Source organism: Pinus tabuliformis, chromosome 9, assembly GCF_031772625.1.
Source record: "Pinus tabuliformis cultivar Carrire ecotype Pingquan chromosome 9, CPIR1, whole genome shotgun sequence".
Lineage (NCBI taxonomy): Eukaryota > Viridiplantae > Streptophyta > Pinopsida > Pinales > Pinaceae > Pinus > Pinus tabuliformis.
Window position 1 is genome coordinate 1,617,798,518 of NC_142307.1, and position 21,760 is coordinate 1,617,820,277.

General features: G+C 37.3%; 2 protein-coding genes across 2 annotated transcripts in view; both read right to left on the reverse strand.

Moving 5' to 3' along the window:
- Positions 1–10,935, reverse strand: part of LOC149154989 (alpha-dioxygenase PIOX-like) — a 30,362-nt gene extending 19,427 nt beyond the window's left edge. The window contains exons 1-10 of the mRNA XM_089444280.1: positions 10,864–10,935; positions 10,512–10,766; positions 10,277–10,426; positions 9,776–9,909; positions 9,444–9,657; positions 9,114–9,259; positions 8,725–8,952; positions 8,384–8,586; positions 8,004–8,247; positions 7,662–7,893 (exon numbers count right to left, since the gene is read on the reverse strand). Of these exons, the coding sequence (XP_089300406.1) occupies positions 7,662–7,893; positions 8,004–8,247; positions 8,384–8,586; positions 8,725–8,952; positions 9,114–9,259; positions 9,444–9,657; positions 9,776–9,909; positions 10,277–10,426; positions 10,512–10,766; positions 10,864–10,935 (1,878 nt within the window). The remainder of the gene's footprint in view (positions 1–7,661; positions 7,894–8,003; positions 8,248–8,383; positions 8,587–8,724; positions 8,953–9,113; positions 9,260–9,443; positions 9,658–9,775; positions 9,910–10,276; positions 10,427–10,511; positions 10,767–10,863) is intronic.
- Positions 10,936–11,558: 623 nt separating this feature from the next.
- LOC149154990 (thaumatin-like protein 1) lies at positions 11,559–14,241 on the reverse strand. The gene is made up of 2 exons (XM_089444281.1): positions 14,202–14,241; positions 11,559–11,854 (listed from the first exon to the last, which is right to left on the reverse strand). Exons 1-2 carry the CDS (start codon positions 14,239–14,241, stop codon positions 11,559–11,561), a joined length of 336 nt encoding a protein of 111 aa, XP_089300407.1.
- Positions 14,242–21,760: the final 7,519 nt, after the last annotated feature.

Here is a 21,760-nt window from a genome sequence, read left to right on the forward strand (position 1 = left end):
ATTTATTTTTATATACAATCTATGTGACAATGTGACGTTTGAATAAATATTATAAACCCTAAAATAAACATGGTTGTTCATCATTGACCATGGTTGATTTTCATATAGAGACAATCTTTGTCACAATGCAACATTGGACCATGGTTGACCATGAATGATATAGATTTGTATGCATTAATTATTAATGTGACAAATCCATATAAGTTTTTTGAAAATAAGTATTGATAAAATATCATTGAAATAATAAGCTTTATACCAATTACAACAATAGTTATATATGAAGACATTCATGCATTAAGTAATGAAACCATATATAATTAAAATGAAAATCTTATGGAAAAAATGTAAATATAATTGTTAACTTTTGCAAAAATTAATAAGTGTGAAAATTTTAATATGTCATTTTTTCTTTTAAAAAAGTTATTATCAACAAATATAAATTGAATCTAAATTAATTTTAAACATGTTATATATTATTTATTTTTTTTGTACCTAGGTCAGATATATATATATATATATATATATATATATATATATATATATATATATACATATAATAAAAAAAGTTATTGATCAAGAAATACAAATTGGATCTGGTTAAAATTAGAAACGAAAGGTCATACATAAAAGGATTAATACATGTATATATTGGTTATTTGTGTTCTTCACAATCTTGGAAATTATTCTACTAATCAAACTATATTTTTTAATGTGGAGACAAATATTTTTATCACTACAAAATTATAGTGTTTTCTTGGCATTCATGTTTGATTAGCAACTTTTATTAATTTAGCTTCTACATAAAGTTTAGGTCTTGTTGTATAGAGTATTTACAAGACTATGAATGCATGGTCGTGAGATATGGTATACCATAGACTTTTGATGACAAAAATCTCTAGCTTGCAAGTGATTTTACTATATTTTTTTCTTAACACATAGTTGTGGGCACTTATTTCATGAATTTCATATTTATAAGATTAGATATTGATTTTTTAGGCTTTTAATTCTATTTTATGTCATGTTTATTTGAGTTGTGGGGATTTTATATGCTTAATGAAATGCTATTTAAATATTTTATGAAAGTATGTGAGCAATTTATATTAATAAGATTATATGTTGGATTTTTGGGCTTTTTGTTCTACTTATGTCATAAATATATGTTGGATTTTTGGGCCTTTTATTCTATTTATGTCATATTTATTTGAGTTGGGGGGATTTTATATGCTTAATGAAACTCTATTTAAGGATTTTATGAAAGTATGTGACATTGTTGCATTGAAATAAGTTGTTAGTGAGCAACTTAATGATTCTTATGACTGTTACCAACAATTAGTTGAATACCTCCAGTGAGATTTGGAATTGAATGAATATCCTGCACACACGAATATAGCAACTATAATTATATAGTTACACGTATGATCACAGATCAGCGAAGACATGGTATGCTCTGGAGTCAATAACCATGAATCGGAAAGCTACCATAGTTGCTATCATGGATAACAAGGCGAAAAAACATACGTTCGCCTAATGCCACGTCTTCCCTAATGAACTCAAATCCTTTCCCTTCACTTTAATATACGTATGGTTTTCCAACACAAATGTTAATGGTATCATGCTTAGTGCACCAATAATATTCATAAAATCACCCACAAATGGAAGCAGAGCCCACACTATCCAATTGCAAATAGAATACACACTCTCATTGCTCCTTCCGAACTTTGTATCCTGAAACTCATACATGGGGCTTCCACATATCTACAACCATTCCATTAGGGTTTATAACCTGGAGTGGTATTTCGGGCGGCAAAGCAGTGGTAAGTGGTATCGAGAGTTTTGGCTCCGATTCCACAAATCGGAGGACACGTAGTAGCGAAGGAGTGTGGGGAAACCACTTTATCAGGCGGTTAACCCCCATGTGTCTTTTCAACTCGAAATCTACCGTGAACCATTGGATCTTTCGAGAGAAGATAAATGGCAGAGAAGTAATAAGTTTTGGGAGAGCGTTTAAAAAAAAGACTAGAACCTTCTTTTTTCTATGCGCTAGTCATATCATTAAACGAAACTTTTTCTATACCTGTATTTCTGGAAGCATTCCTAAATTAAATGCAAAAATGAGATTTGTTGTACCACCAATTGTTCTAAACATTCTTCCTTTACTTGAACCTGAACTTGAAGTCTCATAATCTCTAGCTGGGCTATTGAGACCTACATATCCAAAGTAGAAAATTAAGATTTTGCTCCAAGCAATTGTTTTAATACCCAACTTGACAAGGACCATGAACCAGAAGATATGTAAGCATCATAAGTGAGATGTATCCTGGTTAAAAGAAAAGAGAGATATCGTCGCATATAGATAATCCATAGTAGCAATGATATAAATGCAACTTAAGAATGCTAAAACACCGAGCCACAACCTCAGAGATGATAAGTGGGAAATGCCAAATGAAAAAATGCTACAAATGATTCCTATAATTGTGATGCATGAAGGTAGCTTCAGCATGGTAGCTTCATTCTTGTGTAAATTATATATTTCCTGCACAACAGTCAATTAGAAGAGATGAAAAATAGATAATTAATAAGGAATTGTTGCATGTCAAAGTAGGGAAGCATGGATTGGGGATAGGAGGTAATTAAGTATAAGAGTAGGGAGCTACCTGTAAAGCTTGTCTAGCCAAAATGATAAATCCAGTGGTGATCATGAATAAATTGATATATTGTAGAGTCCATGTCAAGTAATACCTTTTCCTACTTGGGAAAATTTACAATCACAATCGATATGAAAAGAAGAAGTGATTATGTGCAAGTATGGAGATGTTGATTTGATGAAAGTAACAAGCAAGTACTATATTGAATGGGATGGGTGACTGTAAAAGAAATTTACCATAAATGTGACCAGCTAGGTCTCTGTATCGACTATGTCAGATGCCTCCAGTTTCGTGGAGATGCACTAGGAGGGTGTTTGCATAGAGTGATATGAAGGTTACTGCTATCAATCCTAAGGTGACCCTACTCAAACCAAGGGAACCATGACGATCCCTGAATACCCCAATGCATACGTACTGTTGAGTGATGTTATCAGAACAAGGCCAACTTGGTACCATGGATCTGTAGTAATCTCAATATTATTTTTATCAAATTTCATATAGACGTATACAATGTACAATGTAAAAATATTGAACGATATGACTTACCATGACTTGAGACTTGAGGTGTTTCAATCTCGCATGCTACTCCATCGTGTTCATGCTATCCCTCTGCCAAATTTTCTCCTCCAAAAGAACAGTTCCCGACATAGTTCCCGACATACACTATCTTACATTTTCGGCACATACACTATGTTACATCCCTCAAGTGAAGCTTCATCTAATGTGTGGTTATCTGCATGGAGGAGGCCAATTGAAACGGTAAGTGATGGCTATATGAAATTGAAACTATTAGTGATTGCCACGGTAAATCAATGTCTTACATCCCTCTGGCCATGTTTCGTATAGGAGAATTGAAACTGTTGGTGTTCCTAACGTAATTGAAACGGATGGTGATGGCGATTCGTACATTTCACAACCATTTTTAATCTTTCCACTTCATCTTAATCATAATAGGTGGCGACTAACAAATGGTATGGTAAATTTTTAATGAAGGTTTGTAAATTTTTAATTTAAACATGGTTTAATCACATGATTTAGATATTCAAGAAAGTTACTATTGCGAATTTCATTCATTTATTTAATGAAGACTACGAGAATATACTGGCATCATTGAATTTGGGCCATCTGATCAAAAAGATTAATTAAGAAAATGATTAAAGTGCCCAACTCCAATAGGAGGGATGCCTATCGGCGTAAATATATACATATTTGACATTGAAATATTTTAATAAACATGCACATTGAAATATTTTATCTGTGTCCATGCTTGTTTTTACCTAGTGATCTGGTGGAGGTCATGGTAAAGCTTGTTATTACATGTTCATTATGTTGCCTAGTGATCCGAGATGGATTACGGTAAAGCCTGGTTTCTATTGATCATGGTGAGGATGTTTAGCCAACGATTAATATTAAACCCTAGGAATATAAACCCTAAGATTGAAAATTTAGGAAGGAAAATTACAATATCTATATTTCCACATTGAGAACTTCAGTAACATCATAAAATAACACTTAAAAATAGGTTTCTTATGCATAGAACTAGCATAGTGATTTATTTAAGTCAATTAAATTTCTCTTGTATCTTGCGTGGGTGAATGAGTTTTACAAGATATTTCATTCCTGTCCTCCACACCTTTGCAATGAACTAACTCTCAAAAAATAACTTCTCTACTAATTCCTCTTTCATTTTCATATGTGTCAAAGCGAGGGTCCATGGAATCCTTGTTTATGTAGATCTCCATGAGTAAAGATTTTGTTGTGAGAAAGAATCCAAATGGATATAGGGATATGTGGTAGTCAATATCTCCCTTCAACTTATTTCTAGATGATGTAATGGGGTGATAGGTTTTTGTTAGTTAAATATTTCAAATATTCAATGCTCATAAAAAGATTCCCCCTTGTGGGGGGGTGCATCCTCTTCAATATTTGGCTCATTTATTCAAGGGAGATGCACCCTTTAGTTGAGATAGATGCTAGTTCATCTTATTGCATAACATTCTTTAAAGTCTTGAACCATGAATTTACTATGAATTTGTGCTCACTGATCATCGAATTCAAATAGTGTGGTATTATTTGTAGGTAACATAGTGCCTTCCTTACAGAGCTTGTCCACTATTCGGTTCCATTCCCTAAAGATACATGAAAATTCTATTTGAAGAAATAATCCAACAATATAATGAATATGGTTTGCAAATGGCCTTAAGTTGATATTGTGTTGTTGGATGTTGCTAGATACATGGTTCATGACAAGTCCAAAATCTCCATATACTCTAAGAGTACCAAATCATGGAAGAGGTGATAATTTCAAAACTAGGAAGAGAGAAATAAAATCATTGAGATTATTAGCACCCTTCCCTACATTTACTTTGAGTAGAAATAATTGGTAATGAGATAAATATAAAACTTTTATTTATATAAAAAATAGTTTGCCTAGATTCTTGCCCCCCTACCAATTGGTCAAGAGGATGAAGAACCAATGGCCTTCAATCCATGATATTAATAGGTCCAAAAATCCCACATACACCATATAACCCTATTTTTAAAAAAATTAGAAAAAGAAAAGACGCCATAAGTCGATAAAACATAAATTAACATCTTGTCATTTCTTATCTACATAAAGCAAACAAAGCTTAAAGGCCCTACACATTTTTTATCTCTTAAATAGATTAATATTATTGTTAAAATAATTTTATAATAATGATAAAATATCAATAATATTTTTGTTACATCATATAATAATAATTCTAAAATGATAATGAATTTAATCATTATCATATTATGAGACATAGGATAACAAGCAATCTACTATTCAAAGGTTGAGTGAGGGTCATCACTGATTTCTAAGGTAGTACAATAGTCTTCAACTGAAGAGAGGAATCCATGAGCTCATTCTACTTCTATTAGGATACCTCAATGGTTCAATCAAACATTGATGGATTCTCATGAGCATGGTGAGAGTCGTAGTAGCACTTTTAGAGAGAACAGTCCTTTAAAGAAGTTTCCAAACTATATGACATTGATGAGAAGCATTATATATTCCAATTGTTCTAGTTTTCAAGAGGCAATATAACAATATGTATGGAAACATGTTGTGTGGAGGAGCACAGCTCCATCATGAAGAATGATTTTTGGCACATAATACCAAGACCAAAAGGGAAGACAACTCTAAGTTCCTGGTGGCTCTACAAGATCGAGCATGTTGTATATGGTAGCATTGAGAAGTTCAAGGTGAGGTTTGTGGTCAGAGGGTTCTTTGAGAGAAAGGGAGTCAACTATGGGGAGAAATTTGCTCTAGTCGCCAAGTACACTTCTATTATAGTTGTTGCATCCTTGGTTTCATTTATGGTGTGGAAATACATTAGTTGGATGTGATGACAAATTCCTTAATGGGATCATTCGGTAAGAAGTGTACATAGAGCAACCTCAAGGCTTTGAGGTAAATGGGATGGATTCCCATTTGTGTAGGTTAAAGAATTCCTTATATGGACTCGAGTGGGCATCAAAAGCATGGTATTCTAGGATTGATGCATATTTACAGATTATGGCTTCACCAAAAGTGAAACAGATTCTTAACTTATACTACATATTTGTTCATACTGAAATATTTACTTTAGTGTTGTATGTAAATGACTTCATACATGTGGTAGCTGAATTCGGTAGATGAATGATACTATGATGATGCATTAGTTCCTGGGGTTGGTGGTTTGGTAGAGACTATGGGAGGTCTTCCTTAGGTAGGATAACAATGCAATTCAAATTCTAAATAAGTTTTAGATGGAGGATTGAAAACCAACGGCCACATCCATGATCACTAATTTGAAGAAAATGGAAACTTTAGATTCGGAGTTGGTGGATCCCATGATGTGCACAGAACTATTAAGTTCCTTGATTTATTTGGTCAACACTAGGCCAACATATGTTTTGTACTCGACACCTTGAGTTAGTTTGTGGTGGAGGTAAGACAGGAGCATCATGTAGCAACAAAATATGTGCTTCGATATTTGAGGAGCACACTAGAGTATGGTCTTAGATATGTTGGAGATGTTTAAGTGAAGTTGCATGGTTATTTCTCAGATTGGGTAGGCATTGTTGTAGAGAGGAAGAGCACCTTAGGGTGTTGCTTTAACATGGGATCAATTATGGTATTGTGGTTAAATAGGAAGCATATGTCACGAGATTTTCCACTATTTGGTTTTGCTCCCTAAAGATGACGCCTTTCCTTAATGGGATCATTGGGGAAGAAGAGTCCATAGAGAAATATCAGGGATTTGAGGCAAATGGGAGGGATTCCAATGCGTGTAGGCTTAATCACTCCTTATATGGACTCTAGTGGGCATTAAAAACATATTATTCTATGATTGATGCATGTTTACACATTATGGGCTTCACCAAAAGTGAAACAAACTCTTAACTTGTATTACATATTTGTTCATACCTATCTATTTACCTTGGTGTTGTGTGTATATGATTTTTTTTTTTTAATAGGTGTAGAGTAGCCCAACATGGCAATTGAATTCAAGATGAATGATACCACGATGATGCATTAGTGCTTAGGGTTGGTGGTTTGGTAGAGACCATGGGAGTTTTTCGTTAGGTGGGAAAGTATGCGAAGAGGTTTTAGATGGAGGGTTGAAAACCAATGGCCACACCCATGATTACTAATTTGAAGAAAATGACAAATTTAAATTCAGAGTGAGTGGATCCCACGATGTACACATAACTAGTTCTTTCATTTATCTAGTCAACACTAGTTTATTGCCCCGATTACACTCACCGAAACTTTTTACAATGTCTCCAAGAAAGGGGAGTACAATACATTTCTTTATTCAACAACCGCACTTGCAACAATGCATTTCTTTATTCAACACCAGCACTAGCAACAAAAATGCAACACAATGAAACAGGTAATTGGCGCTTAGGTAAAACACACACAATGAAAGAAAGAAAGAAACGGGGAATACAGAGGTCTCATGCCCTCAGGAACCACATCTCAATAAATATCATGCAGAGACACACAGTAACACCTAGAGAGAGACGAAGATAGAGGGGCGTGTTGTTCTTGGGTTCCGGGGACGCATTCCACACAGAAAATGCACTCGATGAATTCATCCATTTCTCTACCAACTCTGGATGGTGACGTTTCAGCACGTCTTTGAGGCCCTCTGTGTTGTTTATCCATGCCATCCCAACCTCCGTATACACTTCTTTCTTGAAATCACTCGTGAAAAAGTGATCTGCCTCCAATCGACTGCAATCGACATATATTCACAAAACGCATCTTACTAAAGGAATGATAAATTTTGCGCTTTTTATTGAAGAATGGAATATTATAAAATGAGAAATGATTTATTTACCCACCGTGATGCCATAAGCAAAAAGATAAAGAAGGCCGTCTCGCTGATGGCAAAGCCTTTAATCTTCTTCTCTGCCATGAGGCCGACCTGTAGATCTAGAAGTTCAACGTCGTTATCATAGACCTCTTTCAACATTTGGATTTCCTCCTTATCGTCTGTGAGGTCTTCCCATTTTGAGATGGGAATCATCAGCATATTCCGCCGGAATTCATTGTATCTTGCTATGCTCCTCTCCCTATCACGATAAACTGAAAAAGTACACTCTATCAAATCTGCTACTTCACGTTTTAATTTAACAAATTTAAAATAGGATGAAATTAAAAGAGAAAAAACATGAAGAAAAAAAAGAAGTGCAACCAGTAACTAAAGTAATAAATTTCTTACTCTCCAGTGCGGGCATGTCTACAGGATATGGTCTCTCATTTCCATCGGGGTCCTGAGCAATAATGTCTCTCATCCATACAGGGTAGTTCCACAGATTAAGGGCCCCACAGGCTTGATGCCCCATTGATACAATGTGACATTCCTTACCAATATCTGATAACGTTCCTTCTCCTGGAATTCCTATTAGTTCCTTCATCTTTATCCTGTGAGTCACATGAATGGATGACACCGGATATTTAACTAATATTTGCTTTTATCATAGTCTAATGTTCAAACTGCTTCCAAAATAACCAGAATGTGAACAGAGTTCCAATCTAACTGATGTTGTAAACTCAACTCACTCTTTGAGAATTGGAGGGGTTTTGTTGTCCAATGGAGTTCCATGAATGTCTCTGACGAGGATGCTGTCTGGCAACAGACTGTGCATTCGATAGACACCCACAAATTCCTCAGTGAGAGAGTATGGGACTCCATGATTCTGAGGCTTGGGCATTCCTATATAGCCGCTCAGAAGAGAACTTCCAGTGTGACCAAAGATGTTCTTCACCTTCTTACCCAATAACCCATACCTGCACATAGTGAAAGCTTCGTTCATTAATAAGAAGAAAGCCTGTATTTAAACATTTTATAAAAAATACGAATTCCTTTATGTTTTAGCTCTGATATTTTAGCCCTTTGCCTTAAATTTCAAGATTGCAACCTGTGTAAAACAATATGTAATTATATGTACCAATTGGCGTTCATTCCAGCAAGGAGGGTGTCCGTTTTGAGGAGCTCCACCGTCCAGTCAATGGTGTGGATCTTGGCTATCACGGCTGAAGTCACTAATCTTGCATGGCGATACAAATCCTCGTCGCTCATACCAATATAGTGAAGCTGCATTTATAAATTAGTTGACCAAATTATATTAGTCTGCAATGAGATTGATCTTAGTGCTGAGGGTCCAGATGTGAATTTCAATGAAAAACTTTAATAATCAATGGTCATAGTCAAGTAACATCCATAGTATTCTATAAGTTAGATTGGATTATTGAGAATTTCTGCAATAAAATATAATTACCTTCAACATGTCGCAAACGGAATTATGTTCTTGGATAAAAAGAACCTGCATAACCGACACCCCTGCCCATGAATTACGAACATCTCCAGAGAGGGCAATTCCGTCTTTGTCGTGAAGAAGAAGGCCATCGTCCCCCAACTTCAACTTACCATCTTTGAATGTTCTTACTTTTTTTGATTCACTCGCGTTGTTTCCATACACTACACTCCCATCCCTGTTTATTCACGTATAGCATGACAAGAGTATATACATTTATATATATTGTGAGACACCTTCACAATTTAGAGGATTTATAGAGAGATAGAGCGTTTAGTCCAGGCAGGTTTTCTTACCACCAGGCGGTCCTCCTATTTCGTGATCCTGTTTTGATGTCACAACTGCCAGTAGGCACTGCTTTGCTTTCGAAGAATTTGAATTTCGTTAGCGGACATTGCGGTGCAACGCTGCGTGGGGCGTTTAACTCTACCTGAAAAATCATGAATTAATGTTAATGTTATATAATTTCTCGTAAAATATATGGTGTTTTCTATTTCTGAGATGGGAAAAAACTGTGATCAAATCTGTTTAAACTTTTTTTTTTTAACTATCTATAATTCCGGCACCCTGAAAAGCTTCAGAACACTAAGATTGTAAAAAATGCACTCTTCAAATTTATGATTCTAATAAAATCACTACAAAATTCTAGTCAAATTATACCAGAAAATATACTGAGAGAAATTTAACAGAGAGCATACGCTCTAAATATATATTGAATAAGGTAAAGTTAATGTTATATAATTTATGATATTTGCATTGAAAATTGTGATAATGGTGATTGAAAACGTTCTGCTTACATATACTTTGTCTTCAACGTGATCGACCCAGTCATGAATCATGAACTGGATCCACGTGGCAGCAAGCATGTTAAATTGTTTGCCTGTATCTACCATTTTCCTCCGAGAGAGCAGCTTGGTAGCAACTACCATGGGATGTGGCTTTAGCAACTGTTCAGTAAATGCACATGTAATTTAGTTATCAGATTAATGACATGTGAAAAAGAAACAACGTTTGGTGGGATGGTTTAATGACCTTATCATGCTGAGAAGGCAGCATGTTTCGCCCAAAGAACGCCCCTTGGCATCCTGTTTCGGCACAGAACAGGTCATCGTAACTTCCATCCGGAGTTCTATCCACTGCATTATATCTTCCTCCCTGCACTGCCGTACTTCCCACATTGATAAGATTATAACGCTCGTGCAATGTCCGCCTTATCTCCAGGTATAGGAGTCCTAGGCAGACAGGCAATCTATGCCACGCGTAGAATCGATCCACCAAATGTATAATCTGCAGATCAGGAAAAAAAGAGAAACATCAAAGTTCATAACCCCTCATTCATTCAGTATTCTACATTTACAACATTTCATTTCATGGTGATACTTACTAGGAAGAGGAGCCTGTCTATGAAACTCAATCTTGAATATTGGGAGACGAGGTTCCGGTCAAGCAAACCCATGATCTCAAACAGAATACAACTGCAATTAATACGCAAGATCGAAGAGGAGGGGAATGCTCTCTGCGCTGGAAGAAAGAACACTGGAGGCCTTTATATAGAGGGCTGAGACCAGAGTAGTCAAACCTAGAACGGAGTCATTCAGAATTCACTCTTTTGTGTTAGGTAGCATGGAGTGACTTTATTTTCTCTGGGTGGACGTATTTTTATCGACCTGACCCGTTTGAATTTTATGATTGGCTAACGTATTTTTATGCAGGATCTTTATTTCACAGAAAATTATTTTTTCTGTCATTAACCACGTAGTTATACACAGTACCATCCCTGCCATGTTCATAAATGAAAATAAAGCTCAGAGTAGATCATGGTTCATCTCTTTTTCTTAAACCGTAAGTTGTTTTAAACTAGTAAATGTTGAGTAATATAAGCCAATTATATATTAAATATCATTTTATAATCGATTTATTACCTGCATTATGCATTATACTTATATTTAAGATACAAAGCCATCTCCCACATGAATTCCGCCAGCGACGCAGGCGGCTCCGAGTTGTTGCCATTGCACAGGAGCCACCCCCCACGCATAAACTTACAAATGTGATCGTCAGCCTCATATGGTCATCTCCTTAGCTCAATGTGAATTCCGCCAGCGTCGCAGGGGGCTCCGCGCTGTTGCCATTGCACAGGAGCGACCCCCCCGCAGTGGCCGGTGGCGCATTTCCATCTTCCGTACTCATCGAATGTGCACAACGTGCCTCTCCACACGCGGCCCGACCATCCACTACGAGCTTAACTGTCATACTCTGCCCGGGCCTCACCTCGAAACCCGTGCTGGATTCCTCTGTGCCCGCGCCCGCCTGGAATCCCGGCCATACAGTGCATTCGCAATGGTTTATTAGCGTCAACGACGACGCCCGCGCCCCTGCCACATTCAATAAGTACATCACCTCAAAATTAAGTTACTCATATTTCTAATCAACAATATAAGTTACTAGAGGAACAAGCTCACAAACATTTAAGAAGGTAGTTTAGGTTAATTGGTTGTTTGATGTAAATAAACAAATAATCTACTCTCGGTGTCCAATAAATCCATAAAACAGAAAACGCAATGTTGTAGTTTAGTTTGCATGCCGTACCAGAATAAGGTTTTTTATTTAATTATCTTGGTACATATTAGCAATTGTCTTTAAAGGTGCAAAGATACACCGAAGTTTGGGAAGATCATCTTGTCAAGAATAGAACCCATTGATGCATGCTCACAACAAAATTTTAGAATTAGAAATCAGCTACCTAATTTCAAAAATCCTCTTAATAACACAAATACTCATAAATTTTTATTTATAAAATGCAAATAACTCAATACTTTTAGCTACATTCAATGTAATGATAATGACGACAATATTCATTTTTAACACACAAAATTTGTAATAAAAAAAACTTCCCCTGTTTAATTATAAATATAGAATTTAAAAATAATAATCAAGTTTTGCACAATTTTATATACCAACATTTCCCCAAAAATAACCATTTGCAATCCCTTACAAGCTTTCATTTTTATCATAAGCTTAAACTAGAAATTCTTCATCCTAGTTTAATCCGGGAAAAGAATATAGGTTGAACCTTATCTCTAATTTGATTCTACAACTCAACAACACAGATGCAATAGAGTCAATTGTTTTCAACAACACAACAAATTTAAATTAATTATGTAGAAAAAGAAATGATGTCTCTCTAGTACAATTAAATCCAATAAGAAAAACAATTTCTGATTTCACATTGGAAACACTAATAAGAAAAATTCCATTCTCAGACTATTGAAAAATAATTTCAGACATTACATTGCAAACATTCATTAGAAAAGTTTCATGCTCATGAAAAGAAATGTAAAGCAAAAGGGTTGGGTGGAAGGTAATGCAGAGCAAAAGGGTTGGGTGGAGGGTTTGTGTGGAGGTTGTTTTTCTAGAAACTACCCATTTTTACAATTGGAATGTGTCTTTTTATGAGCATATTGCTTTGTATCTTTTTTTATGGAAGACCATTATTGGGTAAATTGAGAATTGATCATGCACCAATTAAATGAAATCGGGGGATTATGGTGAACTCTCACCAAGGACAAAGCAGAGGACAAAGCACGACAGATCTTGCTGAGGTGTAAAACAGGTGTCTGATCAAGCCAATTAAGTTCCATACAATTCTTCATTAGTGCAAAGAAACTTGCATTTCAAAATTACAACCAACATATAACTAAATAACATTTTACCTTTCTATTTATAGGAAAAAATATTATGCTGCAAGTGCACAACGGTTTCCAACCAGAAATAAATTTGGAAGTGTAAAACAAATACAAAGTTTTTTAATATCACACTGCCAACGCATTTCACACAATCTTTACGAATTTAGAGATTAAAATATTCATATGGCAAGGAAGAAAAGAAAAATAAATTCCATCTAGTCAACTATAAAATAGTTCATGGTCCCTTAAATAGATGTTATTTGGAAATAATAGATCCTATATTGTCTAATCAAGCAAAGGGAGCCATGCCTTTATGGAGATATGTGACAAGTAAAATATAAATAGTGGAAAGAAGTTCATGCTCCCTTAAATAGATGTTATTTGGAAATAATAGATCCTATATTTTCTAATCAAGCAAAGGGAGCCAAGCTCTTTATGAAGATATGTGACAAGTAAAATATAAATAGTGGGAAGAAGTTCTCTAGCGTAGATACTTTAGAGAAAAACATATTAGAACCTTGGATGATCAAGTGCCAATGATCTTTGGATCCCCTCTTTAGTATCTCCATAAAGCATTCATACCTGCACCCAAAAGCATTTCACGTGGATTCTAGGTATCGTGAAACAAACCAAAGTATGGGAAGACAATATAATGGGTTTCCATCCCTTTCTTTAGGGATTTTCCTTCAATATATAAGTGTATAGATATTAAATCAGGATATCAAATTTCTCATTGATCTTTCTGAATGGGAAAACTCTAATAGCCCCAAGGATTAGCTCAATTGTTCGAGTTCTCATCATTAAAGAACCTCGGTAATGGAACGTCACATCGTCAGTTATCCTCGATGTTCTTGGGGTTAGGCTCTGCTACTGAGTTGGTGGGAAGTGATCCCTTCACGTGGATATGATTGAATAGTTTATGTGGATGAAACCACCACTAATCTCCGGTGTTCGTGAACCACACATAAAAATAAATAAATAATGGGACAAATCTAATTAATTTTAGGTTCGGGAAACGAGCCGGCGAACACAATACCTAGAGCTCCAAGGATGAACCCTAGTTCTGCCGCCTCCATGCCCTCGGCCGCCGGCAGGTCTCTGTTCGCTCTGGCCGCAAAGGGATTAGAGAGATTTAGGCAAAGATCAAGGGTCTTTCTTTCCGCTGCAGGTTTGCAAGATGGCCACACCAGGAAAGCCGGCGCCGCGGACTCAAAAGCGCTTGCAGACCTCTTGGCCGAGAACTCAGGGGTTGCATGGCCCCGATCCCCTGCTTCCACAACGCGTTTATACAGCCCTCTTCAGAATGACAGAGCAGCGGCCAAGGATGATCATGCAGATCCCTTAGCCACTTATCCTCTGACCGTGGCTTTCGGGAAGGAAGGGCTTGCACCGAATGGTTGTACGCCTCTGTTGCCCATGAGGCAAATCCAGGAAACGAGATTCAATCAATGCATATGTCTGCCCTCTCCACAGATCTGCAGGGGAAGGAGGCGTTCGGAACCCTCTTCATCATTCCAGATACAAATCAAGCTCATTACAGGCAAAACTATGTTACTATGGGTAAACCAGATGGATCTAGTGCAGCATCTCAAGCAGACACTAAACATCAAACTGGGGATCCCCTCTGCAGGACAATGGCTTCTCCACGAAGGTAAACAACTTGAGGATCTCTACCCTATTTCTTTTTACGGCATTAAGAAAGATGCATCTATTATTTTAACCCTTCGTTTGAGAGGAGGAGCTGCTGGAGAGCCATCCTCAGCTAAAACATTTTCATATAAATATGCAGTCCATGCCAAGAAGCCTGACAAGACAGCTCCACCAGTTCAGGCTTTACCCAAGCCTTTTTTGGTGGACAAAATGGAGGAGGTTCCCTCTGTTGAGATCTCCTACTCTAACCTGGTAGACGACACCCAAAAATTCGTAGAAAGGGCTATCATATGCAGATTCAATGGGCTCTGGCAATGCTCAAAAGATCTTTTGGACTGGATCTATGACAACTGGACACACAGTTGCAAGATCTACTTCTGTGCAAAGGGATATTTTATAGTGCTGTTCGACAATCTCGAGCACTACAAAAAGGCCTTAGAGGAAGGCCCTTGGTTCATGGGTACGGCAGGCCTCTTCCTAACACCATGGTTCCCAGACTTTGACCCAGCTTCTGCAGTTATCACAAAAGCCCCTGTATGGATCAGGCTTCCAAATCTCCCAATATATCTGTGGAACACAGAAGTATACAGGCAGATAGGCAACGCTTTGGGCTGCTTTCTAATGGGAGATTACCAGAGGGAACAGCAAGGCCTCTACACATACGCCAGAATTTGTGTAGAGCTAGATCTAAGCAAGGGTCTGCCAGAGCAAATCAATCTCAAGATCAATGACACTGTTTGGACAGAGTTTCTAGATTACGAAAATACTGCCTTTCGATGCCGCCATTGTCACCTAACAGGGCATCTACAGACCTCCTGCCCATCACTGACAGCAAGAGAGAAAAAGGGAATCTTCGCAAAAACCAAACCCAAGTGTTGGGCTCCCTGTACTCCGCAGCCAGGTCGAAGCTCTAGCTCCCCTAGTTCGGAGGAAGAGGAAAGCGATTCAGAATCGGACCAGGTGCCTCAGCCAATGGATTCACCCATGAACACCATGGGGCACACCCATGACTCAACTATAGCCCAGAAACGCGTCCATGAGACCTCCTTTGAATCAGAAAGGGAATTCCCGATGAAAGAGAATTCCAGTCTTCAAGTTGTCTTAGCTCATTCCCCCCAGGGTGGCTGGACAAAAGTCAACAAAAAGAAAGGGAAAAAACAATGTGCTGTAGTTTCTGCCCCTATGGGGGATTTAGGCAGTCTGTGATTTCTAGTCATCTGATGTAGCTATGAGTTTGAATCTTTCCTCCGGAACCGAGGTTGATGGATCCATCATTTCCGGTCTGCCGGTTTTTGCTTATCCTGATTGTACTATATTTCACTTAATAGAATTAGTCTTTATCGAGAAAAAAAAATAATTAATTTTAGGTTCGCAATGGACCAGATGCAAGTATTTAAATCCTCCTAACGAGTTATGCAATAAGATGAACTAGCATCTATCTCAACTAAAGGGTGCATCTCCCTTAAATAAATGAGCCAAATATTGAAGAGGATGCACCCCCCCTCCCCCCCCAAGGGGGAATCTATTTATGAGCATTGAATATTTGAAATATTTAACTAGCCAAAACCTATCACCCATTCCCTCATCTAGAAATTAGTTGAAAGGGGATATTGATCACCACCTATCCATATATCCATTTGGATTCTTGCTCACAACAAAATCTTCACTAATGACAATCTACATAAATGAGGATTCCATGGACCCTCTCTTTGATACATATGCAAATGAAAAGAGAATTAGTAAAGATGTTATTTTTTGAGAGTTAGTTCATTGCAAAAGTGTGGAGGAAAGATATTAAATATCTTGTAAAACTCATTCACCCATGCAAGATACAAGAGAAATGTCATTGACTTAAATACATCACTATCCTAGTTTTGTGCAAAAGAAACCTCTTTTTAAGAGTTATTTGACGATGTTACCTGAGTTCTTAATGTGAAAATATAGATATCTTGTAATAAATACATATTTAAATAGGTGCCTAACATCCCTAGCAATGATATCCAATGAATTGATCCAAAAAAATTGTTCAATCTAAAGGTAGAAAAAAAATCTTGCTATAAAAATTACTTTTCTCTAAGTTCCCTATGAAATTTAACTCCCTCCTCCCACATCTACCCAGGTAACCGGCCAACCGAGGTAAACATGTGACGAGAGGCTACTATGATATGATTCAACCTCCTAGGTGACCTTAAGGAAGTGGAATTGATAGAAACACAACATACAAACCTTCCACATCAGCTACAGGACCCTTGAGAACCATCCCAACACTTCAGGAAGCTAGCCCTTGGGTCCCACGAAAGCTTTTGATCACTTGACCTCTGGACGCTCTCTTGCTATAGGCCTGCCAGCGCCCAAGGGGCTTTGGATGCTCTCATGCTACAGGCATGCCATCATCCGGGGGCTATTTTTTCTAGTTATATTCCAACGTTCCCCGGATTTAAGCCACTTTTTCAAGCCTTGTTCCTAGTTCACCACACATAATTGAATGACATCTTCATAAAAATAAAATAACAGGGAAACAAAGATGCAAAAACAAATCATTGAACAAGCTCTTAACCATTCCCCTACTAGCCATGACAAGCATTTCGTCAAACATATCACAAATATGTAATCTACAGGTGTAAACAACATATTGAAGCATAGGGATCTCATAATTATCTGAGAATTGCTAAGAAACATTATTCCCTCTTAGCAATTGTCGTATTATCATCTAGTAGGTCATAGATACATTTTCCATTCATTTACAAGTAAAAAGTTGTTGAGAGCCATAAATAGCCACTGTCATAAAACACGTATATAACCAACATAATAGTAGCAAAAATACTAATGAAATCACAACCATATGATCCACATATAAACCAATATAATACTCATAGAAATACAAAGAGAAATAACCTTTTATTAATGATGTAAAATCCAAACCTGGGATGGGACTACCATGTTCCACCTGACCATAGAATGGATGAGCCAAATCTCTCTTTAGCCATTCACCCTCGTGCCATATTCCAAGCATGAATGTGGGACTCAAACTGAAAGAACCAACTGGGTATAGCGAGGATAAACATCCTCACCATGATCAATAGAAACCAGGCTTTACCGTAATCCATCTCAAATCACTAGGCAACATAATGAACATGTAATAACAAGCTTTACCATGATCTCCACCAGAACACTAGGAAAAAACAAGCATGGATGCCACTATATTTCTCCACCTACACCATCAGGAATTTTACAGCTTTACGGCAATCCAAACCCAGATTACTATGCCCTAACTTGAGGCCTACTCTCCATGTGTTATCTCATATCCCAAACCCGCGATTACTAGGCCCAACAAAGATCAAACCACCTTTTGGCTTTACCGTATATCCTTCCATTCACCAGCAAGATTCCTAGGCCCACTCATGCAACATAATTGTTTAGAAATGGCAACAAGAAATTCCAATTTAATTTGTCTTTGAATTAAACCGAGAATTAAAATTGAATTCTATTCTCATAACAACTTGTAAATAGTTAATTAAGTTTAATTAACTTAATTAGCTTAGGAATTTCAAGTTAGAAGTCTTTCTAAAGTCATGTATATGTTATCCCCAAGTTTTAGGGGTCCAGTATGAGTTTAAATTGAGTTGGGTGGGTGGGTGGACATTCTGTTTAAAAAAGTGAGTGCAACCAGATATCCAAAGTAAGCGTTGGTCATAAGAGGTGCCTTCTAGATGAGATGAAGAAGAAGAAGTAAGTAGAAAAATATGCAAAATGCAATAATATTGGAGGTAAGTAGACAATGCAAATGCAATATGTTGCAATTATATTTCTATTCAGTATTGTGTTTTTTGTTTTATGGATTTATTGTGGACCGACGGTAGATTATTTGTTTATTTACATCAAACAACCAATTAAACTAAACTACCTTCTTAAATGTTTGTAAGCTTGTTCCTTTAGTAACTTAAGTTGTTGATTAGAAATATGAGTAATGTAATATTGAGGTGATGTGGTTATTGAGTGTGGCAGGGGCGTGGGCGTCGTCATTTACGCTAGTGAATAGTTGCGAGTATATGGTATGGCCGAGAATCTAGGCGGGTGCGGGCACATAGGAGCTATTCGGCACAGGTTTCGAGGTGAGGCTCAGGCAGAGTATGACAATTGAATCTCCCAGTGGATGGTTGAGCCAAATGTGGGGACGCATGTTATGGACATTTGACAAGGACGAAAGAGGGAAATGTTCCACCGGACCCTGTGGGGGGTTGCTCCAGTGCAACAACGACAATGTGGAGCCCCCTGCGACATTGGCAGAATTCACAATGGAAGAAGGCATATCTGTCAAATTGTAATAACATTCTGGACAAATCTTTCATCTACAATATATTTCATCATCTCTACATAATTTGGATGCAAAACCTTATGAAAGTTCTTTCCAACTAGTCAGCCTTTAGTTATTCTTTGTTCTCCTTGTACAACTTCTCTGTTACATTGGTCACAAGATTGCAAATACGCCTGAATTTTTGTACAATTCTGTCCGCAACAAAACATCTTTGCAGTTAGCGTGGAAGCCAATATGAGGAGGAGAAGGCATGATGTTTTTATTTTCCATCAGTTAACTTGTTGACAACGTCCACAGTGTTGTCCAGAGTGACGTGAGACTTTTCCTATAAACAATAGATAAGATGAGAAGATGAGAAGACCTACTTGTAGTTTTGCTTTCCTCTCATCTCCCTTGTATCGATCCTGTCGTTCCTTCCCACACTTAATACGCTTGAGAAGTACCTATAAACACAACAGAAAACAAAGAATCGATTAAAGCACACGATCTATTGAATACAAGTGAATGGAATCAGATACAATTCACACATATAAGCATTATGAAACAATATAAACATATGAGAGAAAGGTTCAAACACTTTATTAGATAGAAGAAGGAATTACAACCATTGGTGTCTGATTCAAAGCCATTCCTTTAGCTTGGATCCCATCCACATCACATCAAAAGCATGACAAACTTGTAGCATTACAGTACTTGCTCTAAAGCCAAATCTCATAATAGCATTATCTCCATACAATTCAACACAATCCAACCACTGATCACTTAGATGAGTGGTCAACTTATAGGAAGATAAAGGAGGTTTTGTCATAAATGATGGCATTGAATGGCCTTCCATACTTAGAATTAGTTCCATGGAGGAAGGGATGATGATGAGGACGAGATTTTTGGGTGAACCAAAATCCCATTTCCCCAATAAATCGTTCTTGAGGCCTATGGGTTATGGGCCCACAAAGCCTATCCGCAATTTTTCTCACGATCTCACTTGCCTTATTTGGAATTACTGAAGGCACTCGCCAGAACAAACAAGGATGGTAATGCATGATGACGTTCTCACCTTTCTTCATCCACACACGCACTTTCTTTTCGGGGTTCATTGCTATTGTTGCTTCAGCTGCGGATTCTTGTTGCCGCTCCTTCTTCAACATACTTCACACATTCAGATCTGCCAATTAAATCTTGAATAGTCGCCCTTGATACTGACTGCAACTTTGTATAACTTTTCATTTGAAGATCAAACACAGTACATGTGACTTTGTCCAAACATCCATGGCTAAGTATCTGCATAACTTAGAAACGGAAATAATGTGATTTTTCAATAACAGGATCTTTAGATTCAATAACACCTGCAATAGGATGGCATCTATGATACTCCCAGATCTCTTTCAGACGACCATAAAATGCACTGAAGATGTTCTACTCGCTCACGCCTTTCCTCCAAGAGCGGCAATTTCATCCTTCCTGTAGTGATCCTCATCCATACTTGTAAAAAAATCTTCAATCTCACTCTCACGTATGTCACCAGGAAGCTTTCCAACATTAATTGCGCTATCTGATCTTCTCATTGTAGTTTTCTAGGAATGATAGTCGTGGTGATCACAACTACCCTCAAGAATGAACCAGATATAAAATCTAAAATATGCTCTAACGAATTCAAAGCAAGACCTGGCGACGCAAAGCCCCAACTTCTTGTGCCCCTTTCAGCCAATTTCTCAAGTTCACGACTATCCTTATCGCAACACAGATGGGAGCCTTTGTCTCCTGGAGCTTTGAGCTTTTCTCATTTCAGCGATGGCTGCAGAGAATCTAAATTGCTGGCAAACAATTCAAACAAAAAAAATACACAGACATAAATTCACAAAGACGCATTTTCCTTATTTACAAACTCGGTTACAATCTAAGGCATCTCAGCCTTAATCAAGAATTCTCCAACAACTACATTTTAGCTATCTCACACGCACAGGTTTTTTCTCTCATTTCTTGATTCACTAATGAATTCTTAATATCTTGTTATACATACATTCAGTTTTAACTGATTTTTTAACTGAAATTTGTTCATTAACTGAATTTGGTTCATGGTTGGCCTCGTTGTCCATGTGGTTGTCCATGTGTCTTCTTTCTCTAATTTTTTTCCACTAAGGTGTTCGGATGCTCCTGCATCAGATGAGAGGATAGGATGCACCCTAACTCATTCCTCATCCATTTCGAGCTCATAGGAGTTGATAAGTGAGGGAACCTTCTAGATGACTCCAAAAGATAAGAATATTCGCCAAACCCTATGTGAATTTCGCTCATTCTTGCCCAGTGCAGGTGAAAGGAAACCTAAGTGCTCTGCAGAGCACCCTGGCAGTGGACTCAACTTCTCTGCAGCACACCTTTAGAAGGGATTACTTGTGTTGGTCCCTCTAGAGGTTGTTTCTGGATGTCTTCAAGTCATGAAATTGTCTGGGAAGGAAGCATTCAAAGCGGTGACTTGTTTAGGGCATGTAGCAATTGAAATTGGGGTTCGATGAGCCCTAAAACACTGATCTGGATGATGAGATTGATATGCCCAAATGGATCTATAAGAACTGCCACCTAAAGCATGAAGTCGAAAAAATGCTAATGTTGAATGAAATGCTTTACGATGTGAT